This window comes from Pongo abelii, chromosome 10 (assembly GCF_028885655.2).
Source record: "Pongo abelii isolate AG06213 chromosome 10, NHGRI_mPonAbe1-v2.0_pri, whole genome shotgun sequence".
Taxonomy (NCBI): domain Eukaryota; kingdom Metazoa; phylum Chordata; class Mammalia; order Primates; family Hominidae; genus Pongo; species Pongo abelii.
In genome coordinates this window covers 45,675,960-45,690,620 of record NC_071995.2, presented here as the reverse complement: position 1 = coordinate 45,690,620, position 14,661 = coordinate 45,675,960, and the positions used below count along the sequence as shown (strand labels likewise).

The 14,661-nt window shown below is 58.9% G+C and overlaps 1 protein-coding gene across 3 annotated transcripts in view; it reads left to right on the top strand.

The window, feature by feature from the left end:
• The window catches only part of COL2A1 (collagen type II alpha 1 chain), a 31,591-nt gene extending 17,548 nt beyond the window's left edge, over nt 1-14,043 (top strand). For all 3 annotated transcript variants that reach the window (XM_054527189.2, XM_009247671.4, XM_054527190.1), the window contains 33 exons: nt 111-164; nt 553-660; nt 1,024-1,077; nt 1,163-1,261; nt 1,401-1,454; nt 1,896-1,994; nt 2,390-2,443; nt 2,849-2,902; nt 3,253-3,306; nt 3,551-3,604; nt 3,852-3,896; nt 4,043-4,141; nt 4,380-4,487; nt 4,828-4,881; nt 5,150-5,203; nt 5,585-5,638; nt 6,012-6,065; nt 6,323-6,430; nt 6,922-6,975; nt 7,422-7,475; nt 8,225-8,386; nt 8,585-8,692; nt 8,866-8,973; nt 9,331-9,384; nt 9,557-9,664; nt 9,829-9,882; nt 10,065-10,172; nt 10,417-10,470; nt 10,923-11,030; nt 11,388-11,676; nt 12,131-12,318; nt 12,663-12,905; nt 13,441-14,043. In XM_054527189.2, coding sequence (XP_054383164.1) covers nt 111-164; nt 553-660; nt 1,024-1,077; nt 1,163-1,261; nt 1,401-1,454; nt 1,896-1,994; nt 2,390-2,443; nt 2,849-2,902; nt 3,253-3,306; nt 3,551-3,604; nt 3,852-3,896; nt 4,043-4,141; nt 4,380-4,487; nt 4,828-4,881; nt 5,150-5,203; nt 5,585-5,638; nt 6,012-6,065; nt 6,323-6,430; nt 6,922-6,975; nt 7,422-7,475; nt 8,225-8,386; nt 8,585-8,692; nt 8,866-8,973; nt 9,331-9,384; nt 9,557-9,664; nt 9,829-9,882; nt 10,065-10,172; nt 10,417-10,470; nt 10,923-11,030; nt 11,388-11,676; nt 12,131-12,318; nt 12,663-12,905; nt 13,441-13,587 — 3,099 coding nt within the window. In that variant the 3' untranslated portion in view covers nt 13,588-14,043. The remainder of the gene's footprint in view (nt 1-110; nt 165-552; nt 661-1,023; nt 1,078-1,162; nt 1,262-1,400; nt 1,455-1,895; nt 1,995-2,389; nt 2,444-2,848; nt 2,903-3,252; nt 3,307-3,550; nt 3,605-3,851; nt 3,897-4,042; nt 4,142-4,379; nt 4,488-4,827; nt 4,882-5,149; nt 5,204-5,584; nt 5,639-6,011; nt 6,066-6,322; nt 6,431-6,921; nt 6,976-7,421; nt 7,476-8,224; nt 8,387-8,584; nt 8,693-8,865; nt 8,974-9,330; nt 9,385-9,556; nt 9,665-9,828; nt 9,883-10,064; nt 10,173-10,416; nt 10,471-10,922; nt 11,031-11,387; nt 11,677-12,130; nt 12,319-12,662; nt 12,906-13,440) is intronic.
• The last annotated feature ends 618 nt before the right edge of the window (nt 14,044-14,661 follow it).

Sequence of the window (14,661 nt, the reverse complement as noted above, 5' to 3'; positions counted from 1 at the left end):
TGCCCTGGCCTCACAGCGGCCTCCATCCGAGGGCATCTTGAACAGGGGTTCTGGGGTGGGGCAGGCTCCCTGGAGAGAATCCGGTGTGAGGACCTGCCTCTCTTTTCAAGGGTGAACCTGGTATTGCTGGCTTCAAAGGTGAACAAGGCCCCAAGGGAGAACCTGTGAGTATCTGCCCCCAAGCCCTTGTCTTCTCTGCTGCTGTTCTATGAGGCACAGGCCTCAGCCCCTTCGCCCCACCGCCTACCTCCTCCAGGGATCTATCCCCCAATCTGGGTCCTTTCAGGTTATGCCTGGAGGAGACTTAACAGGGCTGAGAAGGCCCAGATACAGCTTCAGCTCCCATCCTTGGTTTGGCCAGTGTGAACAGTTGGATCTTTAGCCCCTCTCACTTCCCTCTGCCCTGCCACGGCTCATCCTTTATGGCCTCTCGTCCTCAAGCCCCCCGGCCCTGAAACAGTTGCCAAGGCTACTTCCTCCATACTCTGAGTCGAGGCTTGCTCCAGGGCCAGGTGAAGGCTCACTCTGTTTCTCTTTTTTGCTGGTCCTCAGGGCCCCGCTGGCCCCCAGGGAGCCCCTGGACCCGCTGGTGAAGAAGGCAAGAGAGGTGCCCGTGGAGAGCCTGGTGGCGTTGGGCCCATCGGTCCCCCTGGAGAAAGAGTAAGTGAATGAGGAGGCTCCATCCCATGGGGGCTGTGACCTCGAGAGGGAAGTGGAGTCCTTGTGGTCCGTGTTCTGGTCAAGTCCTTTTCCGCATGTCATCCTCCTCTTTTTCCATCCACACCATGGGGAGAGGCAGTCTGATCCTGAGTTGTGCCGCCAACCACCAGACTGACATGAAATAGTCTGAGCTCCTTCCCAGGAAGGGGGGCAGGCTCTAGAAGTTAACCTCTGAGAATCCTGCAGGCCGCAGCTACTGCTCCCCAGAAATTGGGGTTGGTGGGTTAGTGGGATGGACCCGCTGGAGCCTGGCTGGGTTGGGGCCGTTCTCACTCACTGCCTCTCCTCCCTGTGGCTCCTTAGGGTGCTCCCGGCAACCGCGGTTTCCCAGGTCAAGATGGTCTGGCAGGTCCCAAGGTGAGTGGGAGAAGAGGGGCTGGGGTCCCTCCCTGCATCGCTGAGGTCACGTGGTATCCCACTGACTCCCTGTGTACCCTTGTAGGGAGCCCCTGGAGAGCGAGGGCCCAGTGGTCTTGCTGGCCCCAAGGGAGCTAACGGTGACCCTGGCCGTCCTGGAGAACCTGGCCTTCCTGGAGCCCGGGTAAGTAGCAGAGCTGCTGTTGCCCTTGGCTTCAGACCCTCAGCCCTTCCTGGCTGGTTCCCTCCAGCCCTGCACTGCCAGGATTGGGAGGTCCTGGGGCCGGCTCCTGACCCCACCCTCTTCTCTCTCCTGAACAAAGGGTCTCACTGGCCGCCCTGGTGATGCTGGTCCTCAAGGCAAAGTTGGCCCTTCTGTAAGTTTATCCTCTGAGGGCTGCTAGGAGGGTGGGGGGATCTCCCTGGGGAAGCAAGGGAAAAGAGAGATGGAGTTTGGGTTAGGGAGGCCTGGAGTACTGTGAATTTTGAGAACTGTGATAGCGGGTAGACGGTAGGCACTGGGGCCAGATGTAACCTGTGCAGTAGCCGTGAGCACTGAAAATGCCACCCTAGTATGCATTCGGGGCTTATCCTTGGGGGGAATGATGACATCGTGTGTGCACTTTCTGGGGCAGCTTTCTACGCTCAGCGGTGTCTTGTTATAGATGGGCCCATGGGTGTGATGTGGTTAATCCTAGATGCTGAGCATGTGTGGCTGGTGCCTAGTCCTGGGCCTGCCATGTAGGCCCTTAGTGGATGTTGGATGGATGGATGTGGTCAGAGTGTCTATGTTCTGAGAATGGTGTTCTCTCTTTCAGGGAGCCCCTGGTGAAGATGGTCGTCCTGGACCTCCAGGTCCTCAGGGGGCTCGTGGGCAGCCTGGTGTCATGGGTTTCCCTGGCCCCAAAGGTGCCAATGTAAGTAATAATTTGCTCTTCTATTTCCTTCCGTGTGGTGCTACCTACCTCCCTGCCCTCTTGGGGAAAGGGCTGGATCTTGAGTAGAGTTTAGCCAGGGACAGTGATGAGTGGGGCTCCTGTGCCATGGGTGGCAGTGGGGGTCTGCATGTGATTTGGGGAAAATCCATGGCCCCACAGAGCCTCGGAGCATTGCGGCCATAGTTGTTCCATGTGGCAGTGCCCAGCAGGCTGGTTGCCATTATGGCCCCTGAACAGAAGAGAAGAACTGGTACTTTGCTTTATCTTGGCTGTCCATCAGGATGTGGCCACAAGCCTAGGTCCCTGAAGCCCGCTCTGCCCCCACCTCCCTCCCAAACCATCCACCTCATGGCCCTGCCCTCTCTTTCCTCCAGGGCGAGCCTGGCAAAGCTGGTGAGAAGGGACTGCCTGGTGCTCCTGGTCTGAGGGTAAGTATCCTTCCCCACTGCCCATGGCTTGGTGTTGGCCGGGCATCTGCAGGGAGGACAGGGGAACGGCCTCCCCATGTCATGGTCCCAGGACCCCTCAGTGTTGAGTGTTGATCTCTGTGGCTGAGCCCCATGCTGGCTGGGCCCTTTGGGTGTCTACACAGGGAGACTTCTGTTTGCCATTGGTCAGCAGGCCAGGGAGCTGGGGAAGGCTTCCATGCTGAAAACAGCTAAGAAAAGACGGGGCCTGGGAAGGAAAGGAGGGGAAGGTGTGGAAATGGAGTTCAGCTGGGGTACCGTGGAGGTCTGGAAACTCTGGGCCAGAAGTACCTTTGCCCAATCCTAGGGAGACTACAAGCGGGAAGAAAAGCGTGTCATTGCATTTTCTTTTTCTCTTCCGTCTAGGGTCTTCCTGGCAAAGATGGTGAGACAGGTGCTGCAGGACCCCCTGGCCCTGCTGTAAGTACCTGCCCTGCCTCCCCAGGTGGCCCTGGGGGCAGGGGCTGGGAGGGGTGGGGGTGGGAGAGCCCATCCATTAATGGAGCTGACAGATGTGAATGTGGGCTGAGCTGGTACACCGGACTCACTCTGAGCTGAGGCAGGGTGTCCCAGGAGGCTGTGTGGACCCACATTGGTGGAGAGGAGTGTGGGTGGCTGATGGGAGTGCAGGGAGGCATGCACACACTGTCTGAGCAGTGCAGGAAGACGCCTGTCCTACCCACCCTGCTGACCTCCCCTGGGCCCTACTAGCTGTGGCTCTCAGGGTCTCTGGAACACTGGCTCAGCTCACCTTTTCTTTCCCACTGCAGGGACCTGCTGGTGAACGAGGCGAGCAGGGTGCTCCTGGGCCATCTGGGTTCCAGGTAGGTGACTGGACCAGGCTCTCTGTCCAGTCCTTCGCCACACCCAGGGCTCCCTGGGACAGCAGTAGGCACTATCGGTGGAGGGCCCACACCTCTTGCAGGGTGCCAGGCATCGAGCCTTCCCTGCACCTCTGGCTGTCACTGCTGCTGCCTCCTTCCTTTGGGTCTGCTCTATACTGTGCCTCCCTGGCGGCCAGGGCAGAAAACTCACTCCTTTGCTAACACTTGTCACTTCGGCTTCTAGGGACTTCCTGGCCCTCCTGGTCCCCCAGGTGAAGGTGGAAAACCAGGTGATCAGGTGAGTATGGGGCTCTTTGGACCTGCAACCTGTTTAGATGGGAAGGTCTTTTCTGATGCCTAGGAGGCAAGGGCAAGAGGGCAGGAGGAGCCGTGTGAGGCCTGGGAATGTCCTGGACCCATGTCCCAGCCTCCACAGATGACACAATCCCCCATGGGAGGAGTAATATTCAGCCCCGCTGTGGAGAATTCTTCAGGGGTCTGTGACATGAAGCCTTCACTCTCACACATCTTTCTTTGTTCTCCAGGGTGTTCCCGGTGAAGCTGGAGCCCCTGGCCTCGTGGGTCCCAGGGTGAGTGTCCTGTTGGCCACTGCGGGCGGCCTCCTTGGGCCTGCCCTGGGTCCTAGGCTCCTGCTCCTTTCCCCACCTCCTTGCTTCTCCCTGGATCTTCTCCCCCACTGCTGTTGGTTGATCACTTCTTGGTGTCTCTGCCTCAGGGTGAACGAGGTTTCCCAGGTGAACGTGGCTCTCCCGGTGCCCAGGGCCTCCAGGGTCCCCGTGGCCTCCCCGGCACTCCTGGTACTGATGGTCCCAAAGTAAGTGAGGCTGTGTCCTGTAGGGGTCTTCTTGGCAGCCTGGGAGTCCCACTGAGCAGGGAGAAGGGGAGTGGGCTCAGGAGGAATGAAGAACAGAAGTCGGGGGAGCTAGAAAGGAGGTCTACACGGGAGGAAGGGAAGGAAGAGGGGTTTGGGGCCCTGGTTACCCAGGCTCCATGAACACGGGTTCAGGGAGAGGTGCTGTCCACTACAGACTCCCTCTTACCTCCCTCCCCAGGGTGCATCTGGCCCAGCAGGCCCCCCTGGGGCTCAGGGCCCTCCAGGTCTTCAGGGAATGCCTGGCGAGAGGGGAGCAGCTGGTATCGCTGGGCCCAAAGGTGACAGGGTAAGTACTGGGTTACAGCCTCTCACCAAAGCTATGGCTTTGCCACATTCCTGCCCCTTGTGATAGCTTCCGTTCCCTCATGGCACCTGGTGGTGAGGGTATCTGTTAGCCCTTTTTGAGGAGCTTAAAGACTCCTTTCCAAAGCTCCCTGCCTTTTAGTGACATCCTCTCCCCTGTTCCTTCATCTCGCTCCTGCCGCTCCTCACCCACCCTGAGACCACAGCAAATCTTTCTTGGGCAGGGACTGGGCTTTCCGTAGCACCCCAGCCTGGGTGGAACTGAGCAAACCATGGGGTTCCTGGGGTGTCCGGCTGAGGCGGCTGGTTTTCTCTTCCCTCAGGGTGATGTTGGTGAGAAAGGCCCTGAGGGAGCCCCTGGAAAGGATGGTGGACGAGTAAGTGAATGCGGGCTGCCGGACTGCTGGGCATTGGGATCCTAGATCTGCACCCAGGAGAGAGGGAGAGGGGGCTGGGCAGTCTGCCAGTGGGGTCCCTGGTCCTGTCTCTATCGGGGCTGGGCAACTGCAGGGACTTCTCTGTTAAACTGGGGCCAGAGGGTAAGTGGGAGCTCTGGAGGCGGTGGGAGCGCGCACCAGGGTTGGCTTGGTGCCGGGCCGCACATGCTCAGCCTGCCTCCCTCACCTCTACCTGCTCTCCCCGCAGGGCCTGACAGGTCCCATTGGCCCCCCTGGCCCGGCTGGTGCTAATGGCGAGAAGGTGAGTCCCAGCTCCTTTCCTCTCCACGCCTTACCTCCCTGTCACTCCTCCTTCTTATCTCCTGCCAAAGGCGGTTCTGTCTTGTCCTCACTCACCACTGTCACCCTCCACCGGGGCTGTAAGGAGTGAAGAGGGGGTCCTCTCAGAAGTGACGCCACTGGCAGTGTTCTCTATTGGGCGGGACAACTGGGCTGGGGTAAACGCGAATTCAGCAGAGGCCCTGGAGAGGGTGCGGGTATGGGCTGCACAGTAACACAGGCTGTGCCAGGGGGACCTGGAGCCCCCTTCCCACGAGCAAGGCCCCCCGAATGCACTTTGCCCTCTCCCACTCTGCCTCCCCACCTTCTCACCCCTGGCTCTTCCTCCCTTCTCTGCCCTCAGGGAGAAGTTGGACCTCCCGGTCCTGCAGGAAGTGCTGGTGCTCGTGGCGCTCCGGTGAGTGTCTGGACCTCTGAGCCTGGCTCTGCCTGAGGCCCCTGGGAACCAGAGAGCCAGGGAGCCAGCGAGGGCCCTCATGCTGCCTGGTGGCCCTGCGTGCTGCCAGGCACTGGCTCCCTCCCTGCCCGCTGGGTCTAGGGTGGGAGGAGAGATGGGAAGGGAAGGGGGAAGGCACGTCACTCCCATCATGTGCTCAGGGTGAGGGCTTTTGGGTTAACAGAGCCTCTGCCTGTGTTCAGGACTAAGGCTGCTTTCAGATGCCTGTCTCTGGGGAACAGGAGGCTGGGCAGGGCCCAAGGTGCTCTTGGAGGGGAGCAGAAGCAGGTCAGGCACAGGGCCTGACCTCTCGCCATGCCCCCTTCTCTCACAGGGTGAACGTGGAGAGACTGGGCCCCCCGGACCAGCGGGATTTGCTGGGCCTCCTGTGAGTATCTCTGTCCATCCTCCTGGGTCCCTCCACTCAGGCCAGTTCCACCTCCAGCACCCTCGGGCATCGGAGCTTGTCGGGGAGGGAAATGGATGCTCCTCTCCTCTCCTTTCCCGCCTGCATACTAATAGAACCATCATGTCCAGACCAGGGTGGACACACATGCAGATACTCACAGAGTCTCCCGCTCTTCTGGAAGAGCTCCAGCGTTTTGGGCTGCCCCTCACTCACCCGCTTCCTCCCTCCCATTATAGGGTGCTGATGGCCAGCCTGGGGCCAAGGGTGAGCAAGGAGAGGCTGGCCAGAAAGGCGACGCTGGTGCCCCTGGTCCTCAGGGCCCCTCTGGAGCGCCTGGGCCTCAGGTGGGTAACGCTGCACTCCAATAATTGTTCCCTCAAGGAAGGGCTCCTGGGGTGCAGATGGGGAGGCCCCAGCAGGCTGCACAGAGGATGGTTCGCAGGCCTGGGAACACCCCCATGTCGGTAGAAGGAGCTTCCATGTGGCATGTGGGCTGTGTGGGTGGGGTGTAGGGACTGACGGAGTACAGGCTGGCCACAGCCAGCCAGAACCAAGCTGCTGGTCTCCTGGGGAGGAGGGGGCAGTGGCAGGAAGAGCTTCCCGGGAGGCCAGACCCCAGACCGGTTCTGTGGTTGCCTGACGGGCTTCTCCTAGAACACAAGTCTCCTGCGGCAGAGGGGACAGAGCTGCCTGGGGCAGCCTCTTCAGGCTGGGTTTTTAGTGCCAAGAAAGCTGCATCTTCGAAAACCTCAGGGGTCCATTGTTGGGGCTCAGACAGAAGCCCACCGTCTTCCCTGGGCCACTGGGCCTCACTGTCTCCCTCTTTCCTTTCCAGGGTCCTACTGGAGTGACTGGTCCTAAAGGAGCCCGAGGTGCCCAAGGCCCCCCGGTGAGTGAGGCCTCTCACACCCCACCCTGCACCTCACAAAGAGGGCCCGGCCCCAGAGGCTCCCATGGCGGGGGGTGTTTTGGGATGCCCCCGACTCTTTTCCCAGCCCTGCGTTGGTCCCCAGCCTAAGCCCACCCACAGCCAGGTGGGAGAGAGGGCGCCTGTGGGCTGGGTGCACTGTGGTCCCGGATTCCCCAGCCCAAGGCTTGTCCCTCATTCTGCTCCCTGAAGTGCTGACTGAGGAAGCCGGAGGCAGGGAAACAGCCTGTGCCTGCTTCTATGGCCAGACCCGGGGACCCTTTCTCCCTCCCTCGCTCCCCCTTGCTGCTTTGCAGCCCCTCGCCCTTTCCATACCAGGCTCTGAGACCACCCCCGCCCCCCACCCATTTTAATCTCAAACCTCCTGATGGCTTGAGGTTCTCAGGGGCTCTCCTCTCCCCACACAGGGAGCCACTGGATTCCCTGGAGCTGCTGGCCGCGTTGGACCCCCAGGCTCCAATGTAAGTGATGCTCCTGGCATGAGAGGCACAGGCAGGTGTGGAATAGCCTGGCCCAGCACCCAACAGGGTCTGGAGAGCTCCAGGTTGGCCCTCACTCCTCTGAGTCCGTTTCCGCCCCCTGGAGGAGTAGCTAACTGATCATGGGGACCTATCCCCTGAGGGTGGCTGGGGGCAGGGTTGTGGCCCTGCTGTTAGCCATGGGTGGCTGGCCTGCTGGCTCGGTGGGCAGGACAGGGCTGCCACGATTACCTTCATCCTGGACAGACATTTCTTGAGCATGTTCTGTGCACTTGCCTGCGTGCTTTAAAGCAAGTCCGCATGTCCTGGGTTGCTCTCAGGGAGTTTGCATGGAGGGAGTAGTGGTGATGAACTCACTGGGTTCACCAGCGCCATAGGCAGAGGGAGCGAGTGCTGGGGCCAAGCTCAGGGGTCAGAGGGGCAGGGCTGGAGCGGCTCCTGAGGAAGGGGGATTGAGGACAAAGGGAGGAGGAAGGAGGGATTCCAAGTAGATGGGAGAAAGCAAAGCGAGCAGGGGCTGGAGAAGCTGGGGCTGGCTGCCCAGAGCTGTCTCACATGGTGAGAAGGTTGCAGAGGTAGATTGGGGTTGGGGGGGTTAAGCTGCCTTCCCTTAGTGTGGGGAGGTAGAGAAGCCCCCAGAGAGGAAACTGCTGTCACTGAGGCCACAGTGACTTTGGCAGCCTGGATGAGGAAGGGTGAGATGAGTCCTCACTTCCCGCATTTTCTCCTAGGGCAACCCTGGACCCCCTGGTCCCCCTGGTCCTTCTGGAAAAGATGGTCCCAAAGGTGCTCGAGGAGACAGCGGCCCCCCTGGCCGAGCTGGTGAACCCGGTCTCCAAGGTCCTGCTGGACCCCCTGGCGAGAAGGGAGAGCCTGGAGATGACGGTCCCTCTGTAAGTCCCTCACCAGGCCCATGCCAAGGTCCCTGGGAGCAGAGTCGTGAGTGGCTTCTGAGCTCACAGAGCTTGGGGTAGGAGGGAGCAGGGGCCATGGGGATGCCAGGGAGCGGGGCTGCACAGACAGAGCTGTGCTGAGAGGGCAGAAGAGGCTGGGCCACTGTCAGTTCTCATCTCCCGCCTCTCCTCTCTCAGGGTGCCGAAGGTCCACCAGGTCCCCAGGGTCTGGCTGGTCAGAGAGGCATCGTCGGTCTGCCTGGGCAGCGTGGTGAGAGAGGATTCCCTGGCTTGCCCGGCCCATCGGTGAGTGTGGGGTGTCCCTCCCTCCATCCAAGCTGGGCCCTGCCTGCCAAGGCTTCTACCTCCCTCAGCACCCTCAGGACTGTCCCTTGTCTGCCCCCTCCCTGAAGGATCAGTGGGCCCTGGGCAGGGGTGCTTACCACGTGCACTCATCATCCTTGTCTCTGTCCCTCCAGGGTGAGCCCGGCAAGCAGGGTGCTCCTGGAGCATCTGGAGACAGAGGTCCTCCTGGCCCCGTGGGTCCTCCTGGCCTGACTGGTCCTGCAGGTGAACCTGGACGAGAGGTGAGCAGTGAGACCCCCTGGGGTGGCCCTGATTGGGGAGAGGGGCCCTGTGAGTCTCTGTGCTGGGCCAGCCAGGACAAGTCCCAGGCGGGGCCCTGGAGAAGGGAGTGGCAGTGTTGGCCGACAGGCCTGAAAGCCTAGGTGCAATGGGAAGGTTGTGGGGGAGAGAGACGGGCATAGAGACCAAGAGCTGCTTCCGGAAGGAGGAGGGAAACTTGGTGAGGAAGCTTTGGCTTCAAAGTGTGAGTGAGTTGGGCAGAAGAGGAGAGGCCTGGGCTTCTGAGGGGGGGCTGGGGGAGCAGAGGGGGAGATGGGCAGGAAGCAGCTCTAAATGCATTCTTGTTTCACTTTGTCCAGGGAAGCCCCGGTGCTGATGGCCCTCCTGGCAGAGATGGCGCCGCTGGAGTCAAGGTGAGTGTCTGGTGTCTGTGTGTGCAGTGGGATGGGGAGGACATTGCGTCAGGCCTGACAGGTCAGCTGGGGGTGGCAGGTTGGAACCAGACTCATCTCAGCCTAGAAGGACCTTCTGTTCCTGTCTCTTCTGGAACATTCTTCTATGAGCCTGAGACCTCTCTCCTGACAGGGTGATCGTGGTGAGACTGGTGCTGTGGGAGCTCCTGGAGCCCCTGGGCCCCCTGGCTCTCCTGGCCCCGCTGGTCCAACTGGCAAGCAAGGAGACAGAGGAGAAGCTGTAAGTATCCTGAATTCAGTAAAAGCCACCTTCCCCTGTGTGGTGGGGCTGAGGCAGTCCCTGGGTTTAGACGGTCTCTGGACTATGGAGCGGTGGCCTCAGATGCAGAGGAGGCCCCCACCTGTCCTGGCTTTTCTCTGACGCTGCGCTCACTCTCTCCTTAGGGTGCACAAGGCCCCATGGGACCCTCAGGACCAGCTGGAGCCCGGGGAATCCAGGTGAGTATCCAAGTGTCCTGCACTGAGTCCCCACCAGGGATAGGCCGGGAGGGCAGCCAGCCTCCAGGTGGTTCCTGGGCCTCCAGCCCTGTGGTTCCGGGGATTCCTCAGCTTGGGTGGGACAGGAGGGGGCTCCTGTCCTGGCCCTGACCTGACTCAATCTGTGTCTGTCTTGTTCCCAGGGTCCTCAAGGCCCCCGAGGTGACAAAGGAGAGGCTGGAGAGCCTGGCGAGAGAGGCCTGAAGGGACACCGTGGCTTCACTGGTCTGCAGGGTCTGCCCGGCCCTCCTGTGAGTGTCACTGCCTGCCTGGGACTTCCCGAGGTCTCCTGCCACTCAGAGCCCACTTGAGCTCCCTGTGCTGCCAGGACAGCTTGGGATCACCCTAAGCAGTTTCTAGGATTTCCTCAGGGCTGGAGGGAGGAGGAAGTGGAAAGGGAATGGGGCTGGGACATAAAGCTTCTCCCCCAGCTCCCAGAATATAGATAGATATGTCTGTGCTGACCGCAGCCCTTTGCCTCTTCCTTCTACACAGGGTCCTTCTGGAGACCAAGGTGCTTCTGGTCCTGCTGGTCCTTCTGGCCCTAGAGTAAGTGACATGGAGTTGGAAGATGGAGGGGGCCCTTCAGAGGGTGCGGGCCTGTGTTCCCATGGGGAGGGAAATGATGCTGCTGCTTCTGGGGAAGCTGTGGGCTCAGGGGTCCTCACTCAGTAATGGGGGCAGGACTGGCTCATGTGCCTATGGCCAGAAAAGCGCCTGAGGCCGCAATGGCTGTAAGACAAACATGAAGCAGCTCTCGCTGTCAGACAGACCCCTGGTAACAGCATTTTACAAAGAGGAGCTTAGGAGGGTAGGCAAGCCATGGAGCTATCCTGCTGGTTCTTGGCCAAATAGAGACCAACTTAGGGTTCCATGACTGAGCATGTGAAGAACTGGGGGCAGAGTGGCTGGTGCTATCAGGACAGCCACCTACCCAGCCCCAGCAACTCCCCAGCCTTCCCTGTGGTGACCACTCTTTCCTCACAACCTCTCTCTTGCAGGGTCCTCCTGGCCCCGTCGGTCCCTCTGGCAAAGATGGTGCTAATGGAATCCCTGGCCCCATTGGGCCTCCTGGTCCCCGTGGACGATCAGGCGAAACCGGCCCTGCTGTAAGTGTCCTGACTCCTTCCCTGCTGTCGAAGTGTCCCTACCATCCGGGAGGCTTGAGCTCTTTTTTGCTCAGGGCCTCTTTTAGGGCATCAGCCTGCAGCTAACAGTGATGGCATCCTTTATCCTGAGGTCTCCTCAGAGGTCACAGGGCCCATGATCAGTGCTGGGAAACTGAAGAGATGGGCTAAGGAAAAAATAGACATGGTGCTGTGATTTCCTTGGTCCTGGCCTGCTACACCTCTGCCCCACCCATGGGGCTGGGAAGAGGGACACTCTAGTACATTCTAGCAAATGGGGATGGACACGGAGGGGCACTTTCCCACAATCCTGGCTGATCTCTCTGTTTCCTGCTGCAGGGTCCTCCCGGAAATCCTGGACCCCCTGGTCCTCCAGGTCCCCCTGGCCCTGGCATCGACATGTCCGCCTTTGCTGGCTTAGGCCCGAGAGAGAAGGGCCCTGACCCCCTGCAGTACATGCGGGCTGACCAGGCAGCTGGTGGCCTGAGACAGCATGATGCCGAGGTGGATGCCACACTCAAGTCCCTCAACAACCAGATTGAGAGCATCCGCAGCCCCGAGGGCTCCCGCAAGAACCCTGCTCGCACCTGCAGAGACCTGAAACTCTGCCACCCGGAGTGGAAGAGTGGTAAGCTTGGAGAACAGGATCCCCCGCCCCAGGAAGCAGGGAGTCATCCCTTAGGCCCAGCAGCAAGGGAGGAGACGCCCCCTAGTACAGGGCAGAGCTGGGCCTGGAAGGATCTGCCAGAGGGTTCCTCTCTTATTTCACAGCAGAGAAGCTGCAGCCCTGGCCCCTGTCCTGCCATGGCTACCTGTCCGAGGTGACCTCAGAGTGGACTCCATCCACCAGCTGGGCACTGCTCCTGCCCTCTTTGCATGTGTCCTTCCTTAGGGCTGGACTTAGTTCATGCAGATCTCCCTGCCCCTGCATCCTCCCAGGTCCCCCTCCTTTCAGGCCACGTGTGAACCTCATGCCTTGTCCCTGTAGGCCTCTCTGTCTCTTTCAGTCAGGCCTGGGCCTCTCAAGCTTTTGTGTCTGTGCCTGTCTGAGCCCCCATGGGTGCTGCCTCTTCCCCCTGCAGGAGACTACTGGATTGACCCCAACCAAGGCTGCACCTTGGACGCCATGAAGGTTTTCTGCAACATGGAGACTGGCCAGACTTGCGTCTACCCCAACCCAGCAAACGTTCCCAAGAAGAACTGGTGGAGCAGCAAGAGCAAGGAGAAGAAACACATCTGGTTTGGAGAAACCATCAATGGTGGCTTCCATGTGAGTACCTGGGTGCCCTAGATGATGAGCAGAGATGACTCCTCAAACTCTTTCTTTTCTTTCTCCCTGGAAGCTTTTAGCACCTTCCCCATATTTTCCTCCAGTTTTCTCTTGGGCTTGAGAGGAGGGAAAGAGGAGGAAGAGTATTTTTTTTCCCACGTGGAGGTGGGAAAAGAGGTCCTCTGAGCTTGCTCCACTCCTGGAAGCAAAAATGTCCAACTAGCTCCCTGCTGCCCCAGTACCCTTGAGGTCCTTGAACCATGAACTCTTGGCAGCCCCTACAGCCCCTGGTCCCATTGAATGCCAGCTCCCAGGCCTCACACTGCCGCTCTCTGCTCCAACAGTTCAGCTATGGAGATGACAACCTGGCTCCCAACACTGCCAACGTCCAGATGACCTTCCTACGCCTGCTGTCCACGGAAGGCTCCCAGAACATCACCTACCACTGCAAGAACAGCATTGCCTACCTGGACGAAGCAGCTGGCAACCTCAAGAAGGCCCTGCTCATCCAGGGCTCCAACGACGTGGAGATCCGGGCAGAGGGCAATAGCAGGTTCACGTACACTGCCCTGAAGGATGGCTGCACGGTGAGTGGGGCTGCCAGAGAGAAGAGCTGCCTGTGCCCAAACTGCCTGGAGCAGGGCTGAGGGTTGGCCCGCAGCAGCTGTCAGGTCCTAAAGTGACAGGATCATCAGAGGCATGAGTTTGAGGGTCATGTAGAGAAGATAGGCTGAGTGACAGGTGAGAGAGAGGCACATATCGTTCCACCTTATCCATTCCCATGGCTCAGGGGAACAAAACCCTACCTGGAACCCAGTGATTATTGTAGAAGTGTTCTCGCAATGTGTACAGGGTGAAGAAGTAGTCACAGGTTGGGAGCTCACTGTGGGGAGTGGGGAAGGAGGGGAAGGGCAGGGTGGAGGAGGGCCCTGCCACTAAGGATAGGAGTTGAAGTGGAGAGGCCTTTGGCAAGCCAAGAAGAGGTCTCAGGAGCCCCCTCAGTGTGGTTCAACCTTGTAGGCTCTGATGCTCGCCAGTTTGTTCAGTTTTGGGCTTCTGCGCAGCTGGAACTGGGTAGCAAGGCATCTACTGAACAGAGCCTCCTCCTTTTTTCTCCCCTAGAAACACACCGGTAAGTGGGGCAAGACTGTCATTGAGTACCGGTCACAGAAGACTTCACGCCTCCCCATCATTGACATTGCACCCATGGACATAGGAGGGCCCGAGCAGGAATTCGGTGTGGACATAGGGCCAGTCTGCTTCTTGTAAAAACCTGAACCCAGAAACAACACAATCCGTTGCAAACCCAAAGGACCCAAGTACTTTCCAATCTCAGTCACTCTAGGACTCTGCACTGAATGGCTGACCTGACCTGATGTCCATTCATCCCACCCTCTCACAGTTCGGACTTTTCTCCCCTCTCTTTCTAAGAGACCTGAACTGGGCAGACTGCAAAATCAAATCTCGGCGTTCTATTTATTTATTGTCTTCCTGTAAGACCTTCGGGTCAAGGCAGAGGCAGGAAACTAACTGGTGTGAGTCAAATGCCCCCTGAGTGACTGCCCCCAGCCCAGGCCAGAAGACCTCCCTTCAGGTGCCGGGCGCAGGAACTGTGTGTGTCCTACACAATGGTGCTATTCTGTGTCAAACACCTCTGTATTTTTTAAAACATCAATTGATATTAAAAATGAAAAGATTATTGGAAAGTACATATTGACTTGTGGTTTGTTCTTTAGTTTGTTTTCCATTAATCCTCCATTCTGTAGGCATGCCCAAATAGCAGTCCTAAGGACTTCTTCTGTTGATTTTTCAACCTAGAGTAAGGACACTGAAGCCACACCGCCAGGGTTAGCAGCCTCACACAAACATGAACTTGTCTCTCTGGTAAACCTTGGCACTATGTGGAACCCATTGTCGAACAGGACCAGAGACCAAAATTTGAGAAGGGAGGTATGCCAGAGGGAGGGCATTGCTCTTGAAGGTAAACACTGAACACAGCTCTATGACACATTAGTGCCCTGCCAGCTTAGGGTGTAAGCCCACATGTGGGCTGCATCCTGCTGGATTGGAGATGTGGGAGATACTCCCTTGAGAAAGGAAGAAGATAGGGGAGTAAATCCTGTAGGGGCCCGTGGTTAAGTGCACACGATCAATCTGAATGATCTATTTGTGTCCCTCTATAAGACTTTTGGTTGCAGGTCAAGGAGAGGTGGAAATGTGACCGGGCCCACCCACATTCCTCTTTCCTGCCCCCGCCACGCTGGCCCCCATTCTTCACTCCCTGGGCCTGCACTTAAAATTTCCATGGACTCCGAACACCAGGCTTAAGAATGGACTGCTTCC